The following is a 27090-nucleotide window of genomic DNA, read 5'->3' as shown; positions in this document are numbered from 1 at the left end:
GGCAGATGTTAACTAAACATCAGCACTTCAAACAAATCTTCCCGAACTCTCCTCAAGCTCAGGGACATGTTTTGAAAAAACAGCACGTACATTTGAGGGGGAAGAGTCCAAGGGGATGGCATTCAATAGCTCGAAGTGCTGGGTGCTGCACTTTGGCCACAACAACCCCATGCAGAGATACAGGCTGGGGTCGGAGTGGCTGGAGAGCAGCCAAACAGAGAGGGATCTGGGGGTGCTGATTGATACCCACCTGAACATGAGCCAGCAGTGTGCCCAAGTGGCCAAGAGAGCCAGTGGCATCCTGGCCTGCATCAGGAATGGTGTGGTCAGCAGGAGCAGGGAGGTCATTCTGCCCCTGTACTCTGCACTGGTTAGACCACACCTTGAGTACTGTGTTCAGTTCTGGGCCCCCCAGTTTAGGAGGGACATCGAAATGCTTGAGCGTGTCCAGAGAAGGGCGACGAGGCTGGGGAGAGGCCTTGAGCACAGCCCTAAGAGGAGAGGCTGAGGGAGCTGGGATTGCTTAGCCTGGAGAAGAGGAGGCTCAGGGGTGACCTTATTGCTGTCTACAGCTACCTGAAGGGTGGTTGTGGCCAGGAGGAGGTTGCTGTCTTCTCTCAGGTGGCCAGCACCAGAACGAGAGGACACAGCCTCAGGCTGCGCCAGGGGAAATTTAGGCTGGAGGTGAGGAGAAAGTTCTTCACTGTGAGAGTCATTGGACACTGGAATGGGCTGCCCGGGGAGGTGGTGGAGTCGCCGTCCCTGGAGCTGTTCAAGGCAGGATTGGACGTGGCACTTGGTGCCATGGTCTGGCCTTGAGCTCTGTGGTAAAGGGTTGGACTTGATGATCTGTGAGGTCTCTTCCAACCCTGATGATACTGTGATACAACACCACATTTGTACAGTTTGAGTATTGACACCTCTCTTCAGAGTAAGCCCAGGATGTTTTCAGGTGCAGCAATCTCTGCTCTCCTCAAGCATGAATCTACAGTCACAGGAAAGCCAGAATTTCAGGTGCACAGCATGAGCCAGGTCCTGCCCTGTCATACGTGCACATCTCAGACATCACAGGGAGCACCATCTGTATCATCTACATGGCTAAACTGCCAGCAAATAAAGTGTAAAGAATTTACTCCATACAGAGACGCTCAAATAAATGTTTACAGAACACTCACATCTTTAAAAGGCTATTGAATACACTCTGTAAGTAGCAGAATTAATTCCTGTCCATCATTGCATCATGTTTATGCTTCATACAGATTTAACATGCATACAGGGGGATTCCTATAGTTTCCAAAAAAGCTCCTGTCTGCCCCATTTTGTGCATGTCTTTCCACAGCACTTGGGATTTATTTTTTAGTATTGTTTTTCTTCTACAAAGAAATAAAGGAAAAATAACATCCACTGTAGGCAACTCTAAAATAGTAATGGGTTTGAATCTCTTGAAATTTTTTTCAAGTGGTTTTTATTCACCCAGCTTAAAATCAAGTAATTGCAGAAACTCTGAAAGCCACATTTGGCAATGTTCTTCAAAAGTAGTTAAGACACAAGATTATTGCTACTTAGGAGTGAAACATGTAAGTATAAAAAAAAAATCTGTGTATTATAATGAGTAACAAGTGTGGCTGAAGAGTTTATAAGCACCAAAAAAAACCAAACCCAACAAGTACAGTATTCAGCTCTTAAAAACTGAAAGAAAAAAAAAACAGAAACACTCAGCCAACCAACCCCCAAAGCTGAAGTACTTCAGATCTCAACAATGTTCTATCTCCTTTATCTCCTCCGAAGACTGTGAGGATTGCAAGAAGCCAGACCGTAAAGCTTAATCTGAGATGAGCTGTGAGCTGCAGACCCAGCAAGAGTTCATGGCCATAACCTCATACAAAGCCTTCAAGTCATATATTTCTTTAAAATGATGCCCACTAACAACCTTAGCTCTGTTTACAGAGCAGCAATTGCAAAAATCCACTCAGCTCATTTTGTGATCCTGCTTTAACAGGTTAAGATTTTTCCTCCAGGCTGATCTAGTCCCATCGGTCCTCACGCAACTCCACAGAGCTGAGTGCTGGGCCCTTCTGTCAGGATTTAGCCTATTCATTCCTCTTTGCCTGCTGCACTACTAAAAATGGTAGCTGGTGTAGCACGTCAGAAAGATAGAAACTCAAACCGACCAGCTGCACCAGAGGAAAATCATGGTGTGTAAATTCTAGCCTAATCTGTCTGAACTGGCACTTAGGTTGGACTGCCAGCTCTTCTGAGAATTCCTTATCTTAAGTGTGGCTGTCAGAGTGCACCACTGAAATGATCTGGGAGTCCACAGGCTTCTCACAACGTGGCTTCTCTCATTCATGTCGCATAGATAGGCTTTCAGAGCAGACTGTGATTCACGTGTGAGGAATGTTGGGCAGATAGCCCCACAGAGCCCACAGACTGCAATTACCACTTTCGTTCACTGGGATTTGAAGGTTCACGTTTCTCCAGTTAAATCACTGATGACACAGCAAAGTGCAGGTCTGGACATGGCTCAGCTTCATAATGAACATCTACAAGTCTTTCACAGATTAGCTATACACACATACAGCCATTCTACCGTCGTTCATAGTTTGATCATATGTACATCATAGATATGTCACTGACACTGACTTTCTGCAAATACTTACACTTAAAATGAGTGTCTTTACTTTCAAGAAGGAATACCATACTTGCAATTAGCCTCTTGCTTGCCAGACTGTATGTCAGGTACCAACCAATTTCCATTATTCTTCTCACTATTTATAAAAATCAATCACTTTGCTTAAGAGCTTTGCTGAACCCGGCCCTGGTTTTCCAATGTCACACTTGAGAGAGAAGGCTTTTTTTTTTTCCCTGTACTCTACACTGGTCTTAAATCTGCCTTTTTGTTGTTAATGCAAAACACCCTCATGGAAACTTGGACCTGGGGCTATAGATATAGGTGAGGTGCACATGAAATATCTCCTCTAATTTGCTAATCATCAGTCACTTTCTCATTTTTTATTCCTTTCCTGTCTGTTTCCATCACAAAGATTCTCAATGACATATGTGCACAGCTTTGTCCAAAGGACAAAAGAGAGGAAGGAAGCACAGGCCAAAAAGGAAAAAGGAGGGGAAAAGGAAAGGAGAAAAGCTGAGGCTGTCAGTGAAACAGTGCAAATAGCTGTAATGATTTTCATTTTCTGAATAAAAGTGTAGTAAGGACATTTATTAACCTAGCAAAAGTTAATAATCATTGGATCTTATTAAAAATTAATAAGAGAGCTCTACATGTATGAAAAGGTAACATGGTGTCCTTCTCCCTGCTGCTGTTGAGAAATTTCAAAGCAATGATGCAAAGAGACTTTCAACACAGAGTGCACAAAACAACACTCCAGTGATAGTTTTAATTAAAAAAAAAAATCATCCACAGTTTGCCACCTGGTTAGCTGCCAGTGCCCCCTTTGTCCTTGTTCTACATGTGAAAAGGAGCTTCTTAAAACTTACCTTTCTTGGGGTAACTTTTAGCTGTCACTTGGCAGTAAATAAGCCAATTACTCTGTGATAAAGCTACTCTTCTATGATAGCTAGATGAAAAAAGTGGCATGAACTAGACTATTTTGTACAGTCTTGCCACCGAGATTCAGTGGCTCCAACAAGATATTGCAGGTTCTCCTGCAAACAAGATAATTTCCTCTTCTTTCCCCAACCACGTCCTTCAGTAACTATCACACATTAATTACACACATTGTGCTTGTGAAAAGAGAGTTAAGTATTTAAATTCACAAATAGTGCAAGATTTTCTTTTGTTGTAGTTCAGATTTAAAGCTAAGTGACAAAGACAGATACCCCAGAACTGCAAGCAGCATTTTTCAGAGAACAGTTTAGGAACTGCCGTTGAAATCTGGCCAGCCCTGGCCTCTTACAGAATGCAACAAGCAGCAACTGTGAATCCTGATGAAGATGCTATGACCCTGTTCAATAAAGCGAGTAGTTCTTGTGAGCCTGGAATGAAGACTACTGCCTCATCAGTTTTGAGCTTATGCCTGACTGATGCTGATGTCTAAAGAGTGGAGAAAACTTTTCTGCCATGTTTGAGGCAGATTGTAAAGCAGGGTGGTCTTAGGATCACTCTTAAATGTTGTCTGCTCCCACAAGAGTTGTAGAACAAAAACAGGAGAGAATGTGTCAAAACCAGTTTATATAAACTATCATTTCAAAAGGTGTATTGAAACAAGTTTTAAAGAGTCTAAGCTATGAAATCCAAAACTTAACTCCTCTTACCTTAGTGTTCATACAAGACTTCCCACGTTTATATTCTTTGTGACTTGCTCTTTTATCAAGCTTGTTCCACAAAGCTTTGGCCTTCCACGTGGTCACTCTTGACTTCAGTTTGGTGTAAAAGTTTCTGTTGTCCAAAGGATCCAATTCAAGGTGGCGAGTGAGGATATTGAAGGCCTGAATGGTACCTTTGCATGTTGATGCTTGTACAAAGTTTTCAAATATCTGGCCAGCTTGATTGCATTTTTCATCATCATTTTCCCCCATGTTCTGAGAGAAGTGTTTGAAAAGGATTAAGCTGGAGTTATTGTGCTGAGGTGCCGGTCATCAACACTACCCAGTACTTCCAAGCATGTAATTCCTAGGAAAGACAAACACAGGTCACGTTGAAAGCAAAATCTGCCTAAGAAAATGAAATCTACAAACTGCATTTCCAATATGAACAAAAAACCACAACATATGAAGACTGAATAACTAGGTACAAGTTACTGGCATCTGACATGAGTGTTACAAACAAGCACAACATACTTGTCCTGACATGACATGTACTTCAGACAGACTTACAAAACCTTACAAACTCTGCTGTTTCAGGAACAACCAGCTTCACTAAGAGCCCGAGGATTTCTTTTTGTTCAGTGCTAGACAATAGATGAAAACAAATGTCCAGATTCTTCTCCCAAGCAGAACTTATGCCACTGCAAGCACATCTCCTGTAATGTTTTAAGTCCTATGCATTCTTTGGAAAAAAGTCAACACTATTTGAGGGAACTTTCTCTTACTGCACAAGCTAGGGCCACGAGCACAGCTGAGCCACAGCACCTCAGAACTGGTAAAATCACTTGCAATAAGCAAATGCACAAACAGGCAAAGCTGAACCATTATCACAAGTTACTCCAGAGCTGAAGATACAGAAAACAAATAACCACAGACCACTCCCCTTTTTCTAACTCCCTTGCCAAAATGAGAAAGATTTCAGTGCTCTAGTGCACAGGAAGGAATTTTATCTCCATGTCTCCAAATGTTAATGCTGAAGTTATGTGTTTGGAGTCTCACCTTGTCATGTGCTGATGATATAAAATAATGATGTTTGGCCCACTAAGTCCCACTGGATTTTCCTAGTAACATGACCAGTGTCGAACTGTGCCTGATACTTCAGATAAATGCCCTCACATTCTGTAAGAGCAATGCTATTCTAAATGAACTTAAGGTTGAAAGAACTAAAACACTTCCACTGTGGCACTCCCCTATCCTTCTTTAACCTTACTCTCAATCTCTACTGGGAAATGTCTTAGAGTCAGCCAAGGTCCACAGAAAATATCCAAGCAGCTCTCACATTTTCCAAGAAAATTGTTATAGATTATGTATAAAGCTGTCCTCAGATGAGAGTCTACCCAGACACAAGCCAAGAGATTTAACTCATGTATTCTTTTTCTTGCTATTAAAGAATTATCTACCAGTCCAAGAAACCAAAACCTAAAATCAATGCTTGCCTAACCTCCCACATAATTAGTTATTTTCCTTGGAACATCATCTGTTGGCTGATAGTTTCAGAATAAATTGTTAGAAAGGCCTTTTGAAGTTATGCTTTTTAATTTAACACTGTTCACAAACTACTCCTTCTCTGCTTTTATTTCCTTCAAAGAAGGAAGAGGAAAGCTTAACCAGTGTATTTAAGCAAAGAGACCTACCATGGCTATCTTACAATCCTCTAATACAGAAAATTATTACGCAACTTCAAGAGATCCCACAGGGAGATATAAGGAAGTATTTGGAATACTCACATTCCCCAGCTGCACTCAAAATAACCTCTGTGTGCACATCATCAGCCTCTTGGTTTGTGGGTAAAATAAACTGGCAATGTTGAGACCTTGTACAGTTTCTTAGACCAAATGTCATGATTAAATATTCAGTGCCAAGAGTAAGTCAGGAAATTTTTGTTTTCCCCTCTGTATACTTCATTTATAGTATGATCCATGCCCTTTTCTGAAGGGGTAAAAGCACAAACATTTTATGTGCCATGACTTCCAGAGGTCTAATTTTTCAAGAAATGGACTTCCATGAACTTCCACTGACTCAAAACTAGTTCAGGACATCCAGCACCTTTCCAGGTTCAAGTCCTTGATGACTAATTGGCAAACCTCTCCAGCAATTGCATGTTGGCAGGAGGCGGCCCAGCCACCTTCATTACCCAAGTGCAGGCACAGACCAGAATTACCCTCACCAGCCCTGGCTTTGGGAAGGCAGTGCTGCACAGTGATTTTGGATCAGTCCAGAACTGGACAATAAATCCAGAAGTTCCTAGGGGAACGGTAAAGGTAGGGGACTGCCACACAGAGAGGCTGATGAACACCTGTGCTTCAGCTTTACACACAAGTGCTATTGCAAAGGGAAGACAATACAGGGCAACTAAAGATAACAGAAGTGCAGTGCAAAGTGCTACAACAGGGTTTAAACAGGCACCCTGAGATTAGACACCCACTGGCAATAAGTTAAAAATCAGTCAAAAGGAAGCATAAACACTTACTTTAACTGAGTTCTATGCCTGGATGAGATTTTTTTCCTTTTTTAATAGAAAAGCCAAAGTATTTCTCTCACAAAAACACCACTAACAGCTTGTTGGGGAATGGGGAAGTGCTAGTGAAACTTTCCTCTTATGACATTTCATCCGAGCAAGTGGCAGATGGATGAGGTTTTCCTCATCACTACACACCCACATCCCTACTGCCTCAGTGCAACCAAAGACTTTGACCGACTCAAGAGCTACAAAACAACACTTCCTCTCCATTGTTTTCATTAGCTCACCACAAGACTGTTATCATGTTCATGCTACACAAATATCTTTAAAAGCTAACTCTGGGATAATCGATAGGTCTGAACACAAGCTCTTTAATTTCTTTTCTGCTCACAGAGGAATTTTGTATAGCCTCAGTTGTTCCTATCCAGGAAGGAAGTGGAGGAAGAGAAAAACTAAAAGGGTAGAGCTGTATCTGAACCAACCTTAGAGGGAAAGCAGCATGTGCTAGGGCTGATAATGGTGAAAAGACAGAGGAGATGCTTGGCTGGAGCCGCTGCAGACAGGATGGAGAGGAAACTGTTTTTAGCATGATGCAAACCAGTGGAAGTTGGTTTTGCACACACACAAACACATGCAGTAGGCCTAGGCTTCCAGTGAGAAAGAAAGCAGCTAGAACACCCAGGATATCTTCCACAGCCTTAAAACTTCACCAACACTGCAAAGCCAAGACTAAGACTATTCCTTCTGGGCACAAAACCTTCTCCTCATCGATTTTCAAAACACTCTCGTCCACTCCAAGAAGCTGTGGAGTAGCATCTCAGCAGAGACATTTGCTCATCAGCAAAGCACTTCTTGTTGAGTCAGGAGTCATGTTCTCCAAAAAAAACCAAGTTTTGTGGTCAGAAAAGCAGGATGAGACAGGAGACTCTGGTTACTGAGGTTTCTGGCTTGCTGGAAACACCACCTTTTTATATCATTTTTTCTGCATGAACACTGTATTGACAGAAAGGAAGATGGTGCTCTGAGTATATGAAGCTCATGGAAAAGCATGCCTTTTTTTCTGAGGAGTCACCAACATGTACAATATTGCTGTGAAATATCTCATTAGAAACAATGCAGTAAAGACACTGCATTGAACAAAGTAATTCCTAACTATAATTAAAGTTTCCTGTTCTGTAACTGTCTCAAAGCAGTGAAAAAACCCAAAACAATCAATCAAATGTTTGGGGAAATACTTAAATTCTTAGAATATTATAATTTACTCTTTTTCTTCTTTCATCATATAGCTCAATCTAGGCATGACACACAGATCCAAAACTCTCATCGTGGTGAAGACTGATGTTGAAACTGCAAACTATGCTTTTCACAGTGACTATTGAACTTCCTCTGAAAGCACAATCCAAAAATACAGTTGAGATTATTTGAAACTTTACTGGACTTCTATAGACACCTGTAAAAATCTGAGCCACAGGATGGAAGAGAATTAGAGAGCAGGCAAATCTGGACAAACGAAATTGAAGCATCCATGGCTTGGATTCATAGTTAACGTGGACTGTCATTTTAGGTCCCACACATAACTCTTTAAGTACACACAAGAATTTCCACTCAAGGGCCTGTGGTACCACAGGAGCCTTTGGAGGGCTCCTGGACAACATGCAGACACGATGCATTTTGATGATCTCTTCTATTTCAAGTTGGGCCACCCTCCTTTCTGCCCTCCACTTGAGACAAATAGGAATAACAGAGAAGCCAAGCTGAGAAGTGCTGTTCATGCCTGATAGCTACCCAAGTAGAAACTAGAGATCTTAGTACACCTTAATGGAGAGCAGTGCAACACAAGCAGAGGGAAAGGGGAAATTAAAGCAACGGTGCATGTACAGGTATGAAAGCAAATGTCTCCAGTCTTAGCTGGTATTTCTTGTCAGTGAGGCAAGTTTTATTACTGCAGATTATTTGGAGAATAATGACAAAATGTCTCCCCATCAGAGTAATTGCACTAATTATCATTAGCTAAACAGATGTATGAAAATGGTTCAGTTCCGCACAAGAAGCCTTTCATCAAAATAGAGCAAGCAATAAAGGTGGCATCATTAGAAGAAAGTAACCTACATCTTTGACATCAGCACCATGTGAATTGCTTGTCAGAAATGTTTTGAGGTAGTATAGTAAGGAATTAAAGGGTACCCCACTGAAGAAAGAACAACTCTAATTTTAATTCAAACTTCAGCACTTAAGTCCTTTCTTAGTCCCTTAAGACCCTGTTTCTAATATTTGACATGTTCTTCAGGGAGACTGGAAAAGAATTAAATTCCTCACATTTCAATACCACTAATCCCAACTCCATTTTCAATACAGCTCTAATACTGTAGTGTTCACCAAGAACAAACTCTTTTATTAAGACTTCAGGATACAATACATTTATTGTTTGCCTAAGGTTAGGAGCAAACCACTGGATTCTGTAGCCTCTGGAGTAATCATTCACCATGTCCCTTCATGATAGTAAAAACTACAGTGTTTCTGCTGTCTCTTTTTAACAAAAAAACCCTCAATCTTAAGTCTAAAATATCAATATCATTAAAACAAGTGAAATTTGCAAGTGACAGGACCTTGCATAATCTTCTAGGTTTTTCAACTTAGTTTCTCCTTGCATTAGGCACTGTTTTCATGGTGATGATTTCAAATATAAACATTTCTACCTGGAGGAAACATAGCTAAAAAGTGGTTTGGTTTCCTTGCATGTTTTCCTAAAATGGACATAAAAGGGGGAGGACAAAATTACATGTGATTCTGGTAACAACTGGAGCTCCCCCTTGCTTTACTTATAAATGTATTTTTGTGGGTTTTTTTCAACTACTTTTGTAAAAAAGTTTTGGTTTTCTATTAGTGACATACAGAAAGTGCATTTCTTAAGATGCAAGATCCTAACAGAAACATGAACGGGATCTGACTCTGAACAAAGCCTCACAAACAGCCTCTCTCTATAAACAGCCAGATGACTTTTCTGTATTTTTATGAAAAGCTGACTACCACAGAACTGCTGCAAAATAACTTTTCAGGCCAAGCATGGAATTCAAAACAGTTCCTACCGAGACACTCTGCGCCTGCGAACTTACAAGGTTACCGTACACGCTATCAGCTTGTTTTGCTGAAGTTATATGAGACATTTCAAACAAGAGTCTTCCAACAAGTGCTGCTGTGCCAATTTAGCCTGCTGCATCTGGAATCATCCCACAATGAAATATAGCTGGAAGCATGTGCACAAGTACCCTTTGCAGTGAATATTTTAGACAGGTTCACAGGAAGCGTAAAGTGACCTATCTGTAGAATTTTATCTGCCACACAGACTAAGTTACATTCCACACATTTTAAAGTTGAGAGCTTTAAAAATAGTCCAGTTTGTTCTTGGTGTTCCTGGACTGAGCTTTCCAGCTTTACTGTGAGAATACTTCAGGACACTGACAAAGAAAACGAGATCATCCCTATAAGACAACAGCTTGCATATGCCTCCATTCATGCAAACAGAGAGTGTTGGCACGAGTAAAGCACGGATGCTGCCCAAGGGTCCACATGTCCAATCCTAGAGATGCAGACTCAAATGTCTGCCCCTGTCACAGCTGCTGGCAAGCCCAAGGCAGACTGCACCAGGACTGCCATACAGCCACTCCTGCAGCCCAGGTTCCAGATAACACAAAGCAGAAAACTGGCCATCATAGGGTTCACACCATATTGCTGCCTGCTGAGGAAGCCCTGTCCCATTACCATCGCTGAGATTCCTGGATGTTCATTTTGTAAAGCACAGGCACAAGCATTCCCAATGAATAGGCAATACATAATCTTCCAGACATCCCTATGTATCATATAGTGACACAGCTCATCAGAAACACTTATGCACTTCTGAGAACTGAACTGTAAAGTAAAGAAACTTTATTTAAAAAGCAATGGTGTTATACCTGCAACACTGGAAACTGTAACTGCATTTTTAAATTCAGTGGTTTTGAGGAAAAGGTCTCTACCCCACTTATTATTCTGAGCAGGCTACAGTGAGTATTTATAATTACTATTTCTAACAAAGGTGCTAAAAGCTCTGTAACAAGGTTCCAAATTTCCATACAGTCTATGTCTTCAAAGCTAACTATAGATGATTAAACCACATTCATTAGGACTTAAAATTATTCATAAATAAGATATTAAAGTCTGTCTCTAGTTCAGATTGTGTGCAAGAAAGAACATTTTTCAGCTCTGTTACAGTAGATTAGAAACACAATATAAACAATAGCGTAAAGCTTATGCAGATGTTTTCCTAGATCATAAGAGCAAGAGGAAAAAAATGTACCATAAGGATAAGATCAGCCTGCAAATAAGTGTACCTCTTCAGAACAGGCACTTGTTATTTAAGTGAGAAAGATGTTATGAAAATACTGTCAGTGCAAACAATTAAAAGGACAAGCTTTGAGCTCTTTGGAAATCCTACCTTTCATTTCAAGCTCACAAACTGGAACAGCAGAGATGTACAAGCTGATCACAGCTTGGTTGTGGTTTTTGATCAGCACAAGATTTTCTGCTTTCAGTAGGATGGTAGGACGTTGGACCAGACTAATTTAGAGAGCAAGCAACATCCTATCTACCATTACTGAAATCACATCCAGCAGAGATGTAGCAGGGCCAGATAACACAAAAGGATAGTGAAGGGGCAGCTCCAGCACCACTCCTGCCCTGTTGGCAGTGGAAGATTCAACATCCCACTCTGTTTCACAGCCCTGTGACCCTCACAGCCTCTCTGCTCCTCACTTCCAGGTCATATGGAAAACTTAACACTATTCACTCTGAGAAGCACACAAAAAAAAGGCATCTCACTATCTGACAGGGCTATGTCAGCAAAATCCCCAGCACACTTGTACAGGTTTCCTTATGTATGCAAGGGGACAGAGTTAGGGAGGTAAATACACCATGAGAAAAAGAACAAATGAATGAAACAGGAGAAAATAAGACTATCTTAGTCTGCAATCATAAAAATACTGCTGGTTGTGTCATTATGAGAGTAGGGATAATCCAGAAAGATGGGTCAGCAAAACAAGCTGTGAACTGACACAGCAACAGGACTGCAAAGGCCTCTAAAAGCATCCAAGGGGGTGCCATCACATTTCAAGGCAGTTGGCAGCTCTCAGCAAAGAGCATGGGGCAAAAGAGGCCAACCTGTTTCAATTCCTTCTTGCTTTCTCCATTTGGGAGCCACCCTATGCTGTGCCCACTCTTGATCCAGAGGGGCTACAAAGCAGAGAAAATGGGACCAGCACTGCTGCTACTCAGAAAACTGCCCAAAGACATCAGCTGATAGCAGTAATTGTCTTACAGTGAAGCACCAGAGAACAGTGTAGAGAAAAATAAGACTGTCATTTGTTTCCCCTAAGGATTTCTGTAAGAAAGGAAATGAATGGGGGTTTTGAGGCTTTTAAAAGTTAAAGTATGGAATTATGACTGTGCTGAAGTAAACTGTCCAGGACATGTCTTGGGAAAAAGAAAATGAACAGCATCAATGTTGGCTTTCACAGAATACAAGCCAAAAGTCCCCCCAAAATGCATTTCAGACTGTCTTTCCACATGAGGATCTCTGGTTATATATCTTTTCTCCAGAATGTTTCTCTCCCCTTACTGGGGCTGCACCACAGCTGCAAGACCCTGAGGGCTAGAGGCCATGATAACTCATTTGGCAGAGCTGCCCTCAGCTGTAGACATCGAACTTCCAGATCAGCAACCGGGATTAATCCACTGCAAACACAGACAGTACTGCATTGCCAATCACCAAAGGCATAAAACATTCTGGGCAGTATTTCATATGCACACGCACACACTTTTAGCAATCAACACATTCCATTCTTACAAGTTTTTTTAATGCAAGTTAGCACACAATAGCTAACAGGGCTACTAATGTGGCTTTATTGGGGCGTTAATGTTATCAGTCACACTGAAATCCATGAGAACCACAAATAAGTTAAAGAAAAAGAACCAAAAAAATCCCCCAAGCACTTTCAAGCTTTGAATATGTACCTTGGGTTAGCATAATGTCAATTCACCACTGAAAACCAGCCATCAGTGAAGCCACACCCAGACAAGTCAGCCAGAGGGTGGTGGAAAACCAGAAAATTTAGGTTAAACACCAAACGCTGCTCCAGGGAACATTTACATGAAAAGACAAAACAAAAAGCAAGCTACTAAGACTTCCTTATATACTGTGTGTTTTTTTTTTCTTTTTGTCCTTGTAAACTGCACCCATAGTTACCAGAAGGGACTAAAAAAGACATAGCTTCTTAAAACAGAAACAGTATTTTTGGAAGAAAACAACATGCAGGACAATTTCTACCCTCTTAGCCTCGTTTAAAAAAAAAAAAAAAAGAAGAAAAACAAGGTATTAAAAACCCAAATAACGATTCCAAGAGTTACAAAAACATCATCCATTTCTGCTGCAGAAAAATCCTCTCAAACAACAAAACACATGTCAAAACATTTCTTTTTTTGGGAAATCCAGCTGATAAAAGCAAAACAAAACAACGACAGTGGGAATTAAATGTTTGGAAGCAGTCCCCTCAAAAAAAACCCTGTGAAGGCAGAACATCATTATCCAAGGAGAGACGGCAAATACATCACTGTTTTTACAAGGCAAGCTGAGATATCATCAGAATTAAATGATTCATCTTCTCCAGCACAGAGACATTTACTAGAAAACATGAAACACCAAAAAAAAGCACTTCTTAAGAGTAATGCTTCATCACACTGCCCGGTTACAAAAGCCTGAGGTTTCAATTCTCTGCTGGTCCTGTCAACAATGTTCAAGGGCAGAGGTGGATGCATCTTCTCCTATTAAAGTTTTCATGCAACACTGGCCATTTGCTTCCAATCACCTACCAAGCAGAATGACCTATGCTTAAATACATAGATGATGTTATCATCAAGCTCATCATTAGTCATTCTTTCATTTGGAAAAAGTGTTTTTCCACTTATGTGTACTTCACTGCACACAGGCAGGCACCGCAGGAATGCAGGCACTTCTCAAGTGCCAAGGCAAAGAACAATGTCAATTTTTATTAAGTTACTTTTCTCACCGTTCCCTAGTCCTCACATTCAAAATTTCCTAACGAAAGAATGCATTTGTAGCAGGCTACAGCAAACATCAGCACACACACACATCTAAAATTCCGCGTTAACAGTGCTTGTGAGAGTTGAGCATGTTTAGGTGAAAAAAAGTTACAGGTATGTTAGACGTATCCAGAAAGTTTGAAGACAATGTTAGCATTTCATGCCCATAGATTAACCTGAAGTCACAATTAGCAGCTATGGCTGTTTGGGGATTCTGAAATGATGCCATGTGGTGACTACATGCTGCTTACTTGAGCAAAATGTTCAGTGTCAGAGTAGATTACAGGCATCACACTTCTTCCTCTTCCTGTAGCCACAGAAAGACAGAGCTAAACCTGCTTTAGTGCCCAAACTCTTGAGTACTCTGTAACTTTCAGAAAGGATTAGCTGGTTCTGGGTTTGCGGAGTGCCTGGTACACAAGGTCCTGATTAGAGCTGGCTTCGTGAGGGAAAACAGTTTAGGTACAAAAGTGGCTTACAAAAAGATCTTGGGTAAGCCTCTGCCAGCGGGAAGCCTGCTGGCCCATGCCTCAGTGCTGCTAGTCCCTAAAGCCACACTAGAGAGGGAGTGGGGCAGCTGCAGCACCTTCACTCAGCTGCTGTAGGCTGTCCACAGCCCCTGTGTGGTCCCCAAGGCCAAGCCCACACAGCCTAAGACCCTAAGCACTGTGCTTCTCTCTCACTCCACCTGTCCTACAAAGAGTAGGAGCTGTCAGAAAACTGACATTTTTCACCCAGTTCATGATCAGAAGAAACACCCCAAATTCCATTCTTCCAATGCAGTTACATAAAGCAAGCCAACTGAGAAAATACAAAAAATGTATTTCATTATTACAGTTCCTTTACATATAGTTTGATTTTAATATGCCCCAACTTCAAGAAGGAAAACAGAATGGACCATCAGAAGAAGGATGGAGGGAAGTATTTCTGGATGTAAGCTACTCAAAGGAACTACTGTTAAGTTGTCCACTGTACAAATACCTATTTTTTAAAAAAAGTTTTGTTACTGAGGCCAAGACCTTATATTGGCTTGGACTACTCTCAAGTTTTAGTTTAGTACAGATTTCTCTCTTTTCAGCATACAGACAAACAATATTGCTTTTCTTCCACTGAAATGCGCAACTAGATCTTTATCTACACTCCACTTATCAAGCTTTAGTTTATTAGCAATAAGGAGTTAGCCAATGCCCCAGTGCAGTGGCTGTATTACTAGTGTGATTAAGTACCAATATAACCAGTGCCCCAAGAGCTCTACACAAAACAGCACAGGTTTTGCTGCAGCAGGAAGCCAGGAAGCCACTGCAAGTCACGAAATCAGTCCATTTCTTTATGGTAGAAGAGGAGAGTTTTGGCCTCCACTCTCCTCCCTGCCTAGTGCAGATAACTACAAAATACATTAAGCTGAAGCACAAAAGAACTTCCCCTGTGTATAGTAGAATTATCATAGCAAAGGCTTTGCACAGCGGCATCTCTTTGGTGGTGCTTCTGGTGCAGCTAGGGAAGATGAGAGCTGTCAGACTTCATGTCTCTATCAAACCTAGACAGAGCACGACTTCTCTGTTGACGCTATCAACTTTCGGGAATTCCTTTCAAACAAGATCCATCAGACACACCACTGTCTGCATCTAGCAAAACCAGGCTCCTTTCTAGCCAGATTAACCTGCTACCTAAAGCTGCCACATTTACAACCACACACATGCACATCCAACAACATAATACAGTGATCTGGCTGGAGCCTTTCATGAAAAAACTTCTGTTGTATTTTATATGGTGCTTTATCTGTGCTCCATGACTCAAGGTCCTCCTCATCCCACCACAGAGCTGGGGCTCCTTCCACCTCTGCCCCCTGGTCTTGCCAGTAAACATGATCAGCACACTGCCTCTGGGAAGCAACATCAACACACCGAGAAAAATTCAAAAGCCTTAGCAACAAAATGTTTGCTTACCAAATGCTTACTTAATGCAGCAAGTCACCAACCTCCAGAACAGTTTCTAATGACTGACATGATAGCATTCCAAGGGTTTTTTTTCCACGGTGGCAAAAGATGCCACACGTTCGTGCAAAAGGAGACTAAACACACCGTGAAGAGGCGTATGTCAGAGGCGCTGAGTTACACGAGTGGCCACCACAATTTGTCTTGCTGTTGTCTGTAAAATGCACATATGAAACACCACTCTGAATACAGAAATTTGGTTTAAGATGTCCAGAAGAAAGTGCAGAAGGCAGCACTTCATTGGATTCCTAAAAACTAGCATCTTGACTAACTATGAATTGACTTTTGTAGAGCATATTTCCCCAGGGCATCACAGCAGGCAGTGTATGGCAATACGTGAGCAATTCACCTTAGCATTCTCAGGTCAGACTACATCCTAAACGGGTCAGTGCAGCACCAGGCAGAAATCACCCTTTCTTTCTAAAATGGGAAGCTGACAGCTTTGGACAGGCCCCTTACGGCCCATCCTCTGGCTGCTGGGGCAGCTGCACTTACGCGATTACTCCTTTTACCTCCCGGCAGACCTTTCTTGGCAGGGCTGCTGCAGAGCAACCATGTCTCATAGTGTTCCAGCCGAGAACTATTAGTCATCAGCGGGTTAAAAGGTCAGATTAGCAAATCTGCTTAAGGCATATGCCTGACAGGCAGAGGCAAGGATCTCAACCAGGGACACTCAATACAGCCACTGCTAATGGGACTTCTCTGGATCTACAATGCCCTGGCAGGCAAAAGAGCTGCACTGTGCTGGCAGGGTGGAGGGCCCATCCCCACTCCAGCAGACTGCTGCACTCTTACAAGGCACAGACAGTTCGGCGGGTAAGAGACACAAGAACTCCAACACGCTTGTAGCTCCCAGGCAGAACCTCCAGATTACTAGCAACAGTTACCAACACAATTAACAAAGGAGCTCTAAAATAGATTTCTCTCCATTCTTGCCTCCATCTCGTTTCTCTGATCCCTTTGAGGTTGCACCCCAGCACATCTCACAGCTTAAAGCTCAAAATTTTACTGCTGGAATTCCAATCAAAAGTGATAAGAACATAATCTGGAATATAGGCTTAGACCAGAGGGGGGAGAAAAAACAAACAACACACAGAAACCAGATAAAGGCAAAAGGAAAATAAAACAAGAAAAAACCCAACCAACTACTAGCAATTTAAATACAGTTTTGGTGAATGAAAAAAAGAGCCTTGGACCCAAGTCTCACTGTCACTTTGACACCTTGCAGAAGTTCATGACAGTTTTGTAAGTGATACTGACCAAAACCTCCAAGTCACAGTATCTTGAGTGAAATTTTAAAACATGCTACACAAGCAAAAAGTTCATCTGTTTCCACCTCTCCTTGGCATTGGCAAGGTTATCATTACACTGTGTCACCGCTGTAAAACAAATCCTGTCATCTACAATTGCACCACAGAGAAGATGGCTCTGCTGAAAACAGAGGAGGGACTACATCTGCTGGGGTGTGCCAAGCGAAACTCAGCAGCATCACAGCACATGACTAAGCATGCATTTGGGTACATCAATACTCAACCATTAACTCGAAAATAAAGGCAATTTCTTCTTATCTGCCCTCTCCCAGGAGGCAGAACCTTGCAAGTGAAGTTAAAGAAGACTCAACAAAAAAATACAATGCAAAACCAACACACCAGAAGATCTGAAGAAACTATTTGCATGGGATTGTTAATATCCCATACAAGATTAAAATGTATCAGGTAAGAAATATCAGAAAGTAATCTCCTATTTCGAAAATCAGAAGTGTGACTGCAGATATACACTTGACATTGACTGTTCATATACTTTCCCTTAAAGGTAAGGAGTTAATGTAAGTGTTGCCTCCTTTGCTTAGTTCTATTTGTGAGAGGTAATGCTTATGTTGTCAATACTAGTTTCCAATGGCTAGGTCCATAACAGTCAATCAGTTTTCATTTTAAATTCTTCAGATCCAGTAGAAAAAAGCTCTTTCTCTTCTGAATATCTTCCCTCAAGAAAGCAGAATAATCATTAAAATAATAGTGAAATCACTAGCCAAAGGAAGAAAACACTGCTTGTCTTCACTTTTTTTTCCCCCTTAATTTTGGAGGAGGAACAAAAAAAACCCAAAACCCACCAACCACACATTAATTTCAGCCCTGTGTCTGGGCATAATATCTCAGGAAATTAAAAAAAAACAGATGAAACCCAAAGGAAAGAAGAAAATTTGGATTCAAGACATGAGCTGCTGCTCAGTATGACAAAGGTGTATTTTTCTCATTAGAGAAACAGTCATTAAAAATAAATGTAATGAAGGCTTCTACAAACTCATCAGAAGCATTGATCACAACTCTACAAAGTCTGCTGATACTTCTTAGGAAAACCAAAGTAATGAAGTAAATCTGCTTTCTGCTTTGTAGAGGTACCAGTAAATCTCTCTTACGCACACATTTCCAATAAACTTTACGGGTGGGTTGGGATTTTGGCTGTGTGATGGTTGATAGGCAGAGAGAGAAGGAAAGCATTGCCATTCTTTGCTTGTCTGTATGTTACTTCGGTAAATAGAGTTGAATATTAGTTGTTGACCATCTCTGAGCACCAGAACAGGTACTAGCTGAAGAAGTATACTTTCCAATGCATGCACAAAGAAGGTCTTGAGATGTTACCAGATTTCTGCCCATGTCATAAAATATTATTAGAAATATTGCTGGAGCCCTCTACATGCATGCATTCAAGAAACACACCCAAGTCATTTCTCAGCAAAAAAAGAAAACAGAGAAAGCAAGCAACCCTGCCCTTTACATTATTGCATAGGCAAGTGTAAGACAAAGACCACGTGGATCTTCTTTCCCATGTAAGTACACAGAGGAAAAAACTTTTCATTGTGGAATTTCATTCCCAAATCAGAAAGAAAGCCAGACAGAAACTCTCCTCTGAGCAACAGGCCTGCGTCCACCTCTGCCACCCACACCCAGGTCTCTGCCAAGCTCCCGATACATGACACAGCTCCTCCCTCGCTTGATGCTTCACACCTCCCAGAACCTTAACCCGGCCTTAAGCACAGAACGTGCTGAACTGCCCAAGGTTGGCATCCTGCTGAGTCCACCTCCATGGGAGAAGTGGTGCTCCCAAAGGAATAAAGCCATGCCTCTCTCTATGTTATTCTATATTTAGCTTGAAAAATGACATGTGAAGTATTCATTAAAATTACTCCACACTGGATACTAAAGGCATTTTTTCCCCACAACATGCACAAAGCAGTGTGCACTAGGCCAACCTATTTTACTATCTGCTTATCTAAGCATGGCAGTTAAAAGTAAAATGCACCTCTGCAGTGCTAGTTGTGTCATGGAGCAGCTCTGTATGGCATGCTGAGGAGTATTACCTTACCCCTCACCCCTCTGCCGCAGTTTCAGCTCAGATACCTATTCCCAAATATATACCAGGTACCCGGGACAAGACTCAGTGCTTCATTAAATATTTGGCACATTGTCTCAAATTACCTTTGACACACAAGGTTATTTATACATCATGGCACACTGCATGCCCCTGTGACAAGATAGCATCACATATTACCCTATGCCAGGAATACAGGCAACAGATTTAAGCCAATCCCTGCCTCAAGAAACAAGCAGGTCACAATCTGAGTAATATCTGCTTTATGCACTGAAAAATGTATGCTATTCATTTCCAGGAAATAAAATCAACCACCCTAATCATTCTTCCCTCTCACATACACTCCTATCAGAACAACAGAAAGATGCTTTCTTTTCTCTTGATAGGTTTGCTGTTGGGATATGTAGAGTTCTTAACATATGTATTATTCTTTCTAACACATTTGCTGGGACACCTAATGTTGACTCGGTGCAAGGGCAGTGTTTCAGAGAGTAATTACAGCAAAAAGGATTTGACTACATTCAATTCACTCAACTCAGTTTTGAATATGCACCAACAGTTCATATTTGTGGAACCTGCTCCCAAGCCTTAAACATGTACATTTCTGATATTCATTCAGCCACGTTAGCATTCTGAATACAGAGGAATGTCAGCTCTTACTTTCAAAAATCCATAGACAGAAATCAGAGGAACCTACACTGCATTCATCTTTATGAAGCAAAACTCTGAAACATGAAAAGTGGCTAGACTTCGCTACTCTTCTGCCTCTACAGCCAAGCAGCGACTTAAACTGTTTCCCGTACTGACAGAAACAGTTGGCTACACAGGTGACAACCATAGGAATTTGTAGGACTCCAAGAAAGGGGAAAATCAAACACTGAGCAGAAAGCTTAGGACTTGAGATCTGAAAGAGAAGACATTCACATGAATTATCCAAACCCAAGTATCACATCCCATCAGCAGTTCCTTCAGTCTAGCTAGGATGGATATGAGACAGGGAGAAGTAAGTTCTCATCTCAGAGGTTGTGAAGAAATGAGCTTCCTATCAGGAGAAAAGCAAGATCAATTCAAGTGTACAAGCATACATTGTGCCAGACCCAAATGGGGTGAAATGCTGACAACAAGAAGATTTTTTTAATAAATAGATCAGCACTGACTTCACACTTACTATCATGAAGTCAAGCACAAGTACCTCCTGCAACACAAACTCTAAATTTTCTCCTACTGAGCTCAGATTGCTACTTAAAATTATTCCCTAGCTCTGCACAAGGTGACATGGCATAAAGAAAAGCCATATGCCCCAGCCTGATAACAAGTATATAAAATAGACAATCCTGTACAGGAGGATGCCGAGCTCATGAGCATGCAGAAACTACACAAGATCCTGTAAAGTTCATTAAGGATAATTGTTAACCAGAGGTTTTCTTCATCTGGAAAGGGATTCAGCAGAAAACGTTGTATTGCATCATGAATTTCTCCCCTTTTATCAACTGCCTTCTGAGATTGTATTTGATTCTTCAAATCTTTCTGTGCTGCTCATTATGTGCACAAGTTCAGATGCCAAGGGTAGTGCATATCCCTAACACCACTAACAGATGGGTCTCGCCTTGGCCAATAACACAGGTCATAGTTATTGTGAAATTCTTACATATGATTACATGCAAAAAAGAGAATTCCACTATCTACCAAACCCAAGTCTTCTCAAAAAGAAGGGAAAAATCATCTTCTGCTCCTGCTCCACCTTCTGTTTTACCTTTTTCTACACTGTCAATATTTTTTGCTAGACTCTAAATATGATTTGCACATGATAGATTGGGAAAAAACATCTTGAAAGTTTTAGAAGCCTAACAATTGGCTATTGAGTTGTCTATTCAGGTAAGAAAATGGCAAAATATGTTCTTAAAACCAAGTCCTTCAATGTAGTTAGACTTGCAAAAGTAACACTATATTTATTAAAATTCATAAAATATGCAAAAGAGTTAAACAACTGAACTACCATAAGACTACTTAAAGTTGATTATAAAACATCTCTGCATACTCCAAACAAAAATTTCACATGGCTTTGGAAATTCTATTTTGATGATTGGCTATGGCTGCCACAGTTTACCCTTCTGTCTAACAATCCCTTGGGCATTACTGCAGTCCACACAGGCAATAAGCTGCAAGCTTAAAAGGTCTGAGAAGGATTTATTGTGGACGAACACATCCAAAGACCCTGCTTTTTAGGAAGCCAAAACTCCGTAACACACACTTTAAATACCAGGCACAACCATTTTAAAAACTGAATTGGTAATATCTGCTTGCCTGAATGCAGCAAGTGAAGAAACTGCTGCCGTTATTTTTCCAGATCAATGCAGATGAGAACAAAAGTTTACATCTAATCCACATATTCCCATCACTCAAATCAATAAACCCTCTATCTGAAGGAGTCAGACTCCAGACAGAAGGTTTAGGAGATCAGTTAACAAAATGAAGCAGTTCCAGAAACTGACAGGCAGGTGATTGCTGAACCTCTGCGTTGTCTAGAAAGAAAAAAGCAAGAAGAAATGAATCCAGGCTTCCTCCTGTTAGCAGGACACTGAAATAAAAACAATCAGAACTTGAACTAAACATAAGCTAGGGCAGTAGTGTCTATTGTAACTGTAGGGACTACTGTTCTCAACATGAAATGGGGTTTCTCTTACCCCTCTTCCTGCACAGAAAAATCTGGAGGAGAAAAGAACAGAAAACCCCCAACTGAATGGAAGGAGAGTGTGTGGTGTGTAAGCTCAGAGCAGAAGAGGGTTTGACAGTACATGCAGCTCAAATTTAAGCACCAGTCTGAATTTTTTTCCTTTCATGGAACTAAGAGTCTAAGTATGACTAAAGATCATTTTGGGGAAGTTTTTACTTGCTTGTAAATGTTAACTATGCAAAGATGAAAGAGTTATTCTTAGTCATCTTCTCCATGTCAAAAATAAACCCAGCAATTTCCAGAATGTGTCACAATACAATATTAACTGTCTATCTGCACAGCCACTGATTCAGTGGACACTTAATAGCCTTAAAGTAGAAAATCTGTATTTGCTGGAGCCAGTCTAATGTACCATGCTGGAATACTCTGAACTACCATCACCGCTTCTGAAGGAGTCAGTTTGTAGTATAAACATCTCTAAAACTGGTCCTAACGACAAGCAAAGCACACAGTGTGCCATTCCCCAGCAGCCAGGCTGCCAGATGCAGCAGAGGCTGCTTCTCAAATTAAGGGACACCTCACACAGAAAGACCTTGAAAAGAAAAGGTGCATCAAAGAAAGAATTTCCTCACATACCAAATGCACAGGATAAATGTATATTATACAGCTACATGTGTATTATACAGATGCATGCAGGCTGCCTGTACAGCCACACAGAGCAACCCCAGCTTTCTGTAGCTTCTTGGCTCCATATATAACACATGAGCAAGCTGAGAAAACAGGAGCAGCATACATACAGGGTGGCAGACTTTAGTTTCAATCGTCTTAAATTGTCTTCAGTGTAAGTGAATCAAAACACACCATGCCCCTAAGCAGCAAAGCCTCTTCCACTAGAAAACAGTTTTTCTGCTGACACCAGGGAATCAAACTGAGAAGAAGGACTCCTGAGGAACAGACACATGTCACCAAGGACTCATAACAAACGTTACAGCCATGTGGAGGAGTCCCAATGGGAAATATATAGCATTTGAAAGTTTTGCTTTGAGTTTTCAAGATACTAATTATAAAATACCAGAGCAGTGAGCAACTGGAACATATATAAGATAGTGCTAAAAGAGATGAAAGACCTAAAGCCTACCCATGGAGAAACTGGGCAGCAATCATCTCTCTTATTTCATGGTTTCTTATACCTATAAAAAATCATCTCCAGCCAAAAAAAAGTCTCTCTCTCATGTCCACAAGAAATGAGACATAGATACCAGGTAAGAAAACTCACAACATAGCAGGGGGGGGGGGGGGGGGGGGGGGCAATTAATACAAAAATCTTTTCAAATCACACTTCCTTCTAGACAAAGCTGAAGAATACCTGAACTCCTCACAAATAGCAGTCCAACCACTACCCTGGTAACAGGAATATTTTACTGTTGTACATCTCTAGGGCAGATTAATGCAACTGAGAACCAAAAAATCAGTTTCAAAGCAGAAACGACTTCCCCTTTTTATACATTTTACTGGTTTGCTATGGATTCACCTAGTTTTACAGATATGGCAGGCATAGTCACTTAATGTTCTGCAGGCCTCACACAAGAATTTGGATGCAGCATCCTTCAAGTTCCCATTGGAACTTCTTTTCTTTGTCACATAGTATTCGCAGCATCTCCCACATTTTTTCCAGAAGTATGAATAGAACAGCACTAACCAGTGTCAAGCAGCATTTATTTGTCCGTTCTCAACTTGATGGGTCTGTTTAATATGGGGGTAACACATGCTTTGTAGCAACAATCTTGAAAAGGAGAACTGAATACAACACAGGAGCCAAACACGCTGGTACCTGACTGATCAACCCAGAAATAAAGCAGCCTCCTGGCACACAACCTTGCAGTACAAAGAAATCAAAATGCAAGAAAAGAACTGAGACTTTCTCAGCCCAAAGTTTTAGCTGAAAAAGGCCTGTGCTGTATATGTAGGTGTGTCCACTTACAGCAGCTGATTCAGTTGCTGGTGACCCTCATCACCCCAGCCCTTCCAAATTGCCACTGCAGACTGCTATCTGCCCGAGGCAGCAACGATAAGGAAGAGGTGGGGTGGGATTCAAGTCAGGGGGGTAAAGTGGCTAATTACTGCTTTGGGCAGCAAGCAAAAACGGCTTAAAAAAGATAAATATAGCACTTGTATTTTAAAAGACAACTTATCTTTCAAGCAGAGAATTATAAAACTGTTGTACATTTTTTCCAGTTTCTAATGAAGCAAAACATGAGAAAAATAGACAGAACATAAGATTCAGTCTGAATTAGACCAAGATCAAGGATGTATTAAGTGACCCAATGCAATTTTAATTCTTAAAACATTTAATGACCTCATAATACACAAAGAGAAAATGCATAATATCTCTAGAGTTAGGAGCAAAAGCTTGCTGGTGCTTCAGTACAGTATTTTAGAAGGACACTTTCATAGGTGTTCTCTAGAAGGGATAAAATCCACTGTGTGTTTGGACATACACTTATTGGGACTACTCTGGAAATGCCAGCAGACATGAACTCGGTTTGGATATTGGATAATCTGTTTCCCACCCATGTAATATAATCAGCAACCAATATAGAGTGGTGAAATGAGGGAGGGAAGGTGGTCTCTTTTCTCCCAGATCAAGGCACTTCATGATCATCAATTAGATGTTGATATCCCTGGGAGGCAAGTGTGACAAGTCTTATTAAGACATTTTAAAGATTAGGACACTGAGTCAGAGAGATTAAGAACTTCCTCAAAACCAACAACAGAGTTGGACAGAGAGCAAGATACACCCAAGCCAGACCTGGCAGCACCACCACGCTGCACTGCTGCGCCTCAGCACAAGATTTAGAGCCTCCAACTGGGGGGGGAGAATGATTTAAAAAAGGGCAACTCTCACGGGAAGTTTCCCAGCCATGCCAACACGCCTCAGTTTTGACCTATAGGGACCATCCTTAGCTACAAGAATGCAGTTCGGTTTCCATGCTCAGATCGCATTTTGGCTAGAAGTACCAGCAAGGTTGCCAATTGTAAACAACTTTTAAAGTCGACAGAGACCTCCAAATCTTTTCCGATAAGCTCGAGTGAGAATTTAAAACTTTTTGATACTGGTTCAAGCCCATGAGCCTAGGGGCAAATAAATCTACAATAATCGGTCTTCGAGCCAACCCACGGCCAACTGTCTGAATTCAAATCACATGCTGAATTTACACATTAAAAACGTAGTGAACATGACAAGACAATTACTATCACAGGTTAACACATACTTCAAAGCACAGAGAAAAACCCAGCAGACGCCATATTCAATTAGTCCAAAAGGTGAACAGAGAAGGATGTTATGTTGATTAACACGCTCATTAAGACGCGTCCGAACTAACAGCCCACTTCAGTGTGGAAACACGCTCAGAAAACATTTCGTTACCCCAACCGCCGGGTACTCACGAAGATACAGACGACAGTTACTTTTGTTGTGTCGCTCTCAGCCACCGCATCGGAGCCCACAGAGCTCCCCGCTGCCGCCGCCGCGTAGGGAGCAGGCACAGCCCCGGGCTGAGAAACCACCGCAAGCGGCAACCACCGGAGCCGGGCAAAAGCACCTAGTCCACCGAGCGCTGCAAGCTGCCGCACGCCTCACTGGGCAGCGAACGGGCAGCGACCGAGCAAAGCTCCCCACGCTCAGCCCCGCGAACCGGCCGCCCGCGCCCTGCGAAGGGACTGGAGGGCGCGTTCCTTAGCGCCGCCACCCGCGGAAGCAAAACCCGACTGTAGGTGCCCTCACACCTGGTGACAAAGCCCGGCTCCAGGTGCTCTCATTCCCGGAGGGACCCTTCTCGGCCGCGGTCGCTACCCGCGCAGTCACCCCGCTCCCACCGCACCTGCTCCACCCGCCCCGCGGACCTACCGGCAGCAACGGCGCTCCGCATGCTGCCCGCGGCTCGGCTCATGTCGGCGCCGGGCGGCTCGGGGCGGGGCCAGCGGAGCGGGGCGGGCCGAGGCGGGGCGGCTGCTCCAGCTGGTGCGAGCCAGCGCTGGGCCTCGGTGCTTCCAGCAAGGTGCATTTTCCTCGCTGCCCCTCATGGTGATTATTTTTGTTCCACACACCCCTTCATGGCTTTTGGGGACCGGCCGTGCCGTCTCGCTCCGCGTCTACCCGAGCCCCGGCTGGAGGTAGGGGCACACCTGCGAGCTCCGTCCCTGCTCTGAGCCGCATCCCCCACGCAGGCACCGCGGGGAGATGCTACCAGTGAACTGGGGAAGCAGGGGGCGGTGGCAGTGCGTCTGGGACAGCATGAAATAGGGAACTCAGAAACCGCTCTTTGAGCCTATGTAGGTGCTGTGTTTGAGGAAGCTTAAAGACTCTAATATGTTCAGTAGAGTTAAGAAGATTTAGCTCATCAGGAAAACAGAAAACTAGTCGAAAGAAAACTGAGGATTTCCAAGTCACGTACCTAGCAGCACTTAGACTACAACTCCTTGACTTTCCTTAACATGACAACATCTTGCTAACGGTACAAGTTTTATGAAAAAAGAACAAGATTCCCTTGATCTGCTGCAACAGCAAGAGTGAAAACGCTCCATGGCTAAAGCTCATATCTAAACCTAAAGGTTTGCTACTAATCCTAGTAGGCCTGCCTTTAGATGACTTAAAACATTCATAAAGATTTTGACATGCACCACACAGACACTGTACCTTAAATGACCTTAAAGGAGGCTGTCATAGACCAAGGCAGCAGGACTCTACTCTGCCATGACATGAGCTACTTCACCTTTTTTGCACTTGCCTGCTCTGAGCCTAATTTAAAGCTACTTTGGATAAGGTTGAAATAAACCAAGTGTTAATGTGGTCCTAAGTATCCCTGCACAGCTCAAGGTAACACAGTCTCTAATGAGCCAAGCATTGCACCATTTTTAAATGAGAATTAAGCAGTTTGTTGTGGAAAATACCTCTTCATTTGGGTAGAAATTTGCCTTCTACGTTCTTTCATTGTGCTTGGCTGAACCCAAGTTTTACTCAGTCATTAACTTTTGAATTTCGGTGTGTGTATCTGCTTATTTAACTTCAGGAGATTAAATTTACTTCTTCCTCAAAGTGATAAAACTGAGAATATAGAAACAATGGTATTTTCTAA

At 42.0% G+C, this 27090-nt stretch overlaps 1 protein-coding gene across 6 annotated transcripts in view; it reads right to left on the bottom strand.

Annotated features, from left to right (window-relative positions):
- Nucleotides 1–25895, bottom strand: part of MICAL2 (microtubule associated monooxygenase, calponin and LIM domain containing 2) — a 118038-nt gene extending 92143 nt beyond the window's left edge. For 2 of the 6 annotated variants that reach the window (XM_064163765.1, XM_064163766.1), the window contains exons 1-2: nucleotides 25863–25886; nucleotides 4276–4633 (exon numbers count right to left, since the gene is read on the bottom strand). In XM_064163765.1, the coding sequence (XP_064019835.1) occupies nucleotides 4276–4539 (264 nt within the window). In that variant the 5' untranslated portion in view covers nucleotides 4540–4633; nucleotides 25863–25886. Of the gene's footprint in view, nucleotides 1–4275; nucleotides 4634–25862 lie in introns of those variants that run through there. The other 4 variants (XM_064163760.1, XM_064163761.1, XM_064163762.1 and 1 more) reach the window with 4 other exon arrangements.
- Between the last annotated feature and the right edge of the window lie 1195 nt (nucleotides 25896–27090).

Source organism: Pogoniulus pusillus, chromosome 24, assembly GCF_015220805.1.
Source record: "Pogoniulus pusillus isolate bPogPus1 chromosome 24, bPogPus1.pri, whole genome shotgun sequence".
NCBI classification, from domain to species: domain Eukaryota; kingdom Metazoa; phylum Chordata; class Aves; order Piciformes; family Lybiidae; genus Pogoniulus; species Pogoniulus pusillus.
Note: the sequence above shows the minus strand (reverse complement) of the source record. Positions and strands in the feature narration are given on the sequence as shown.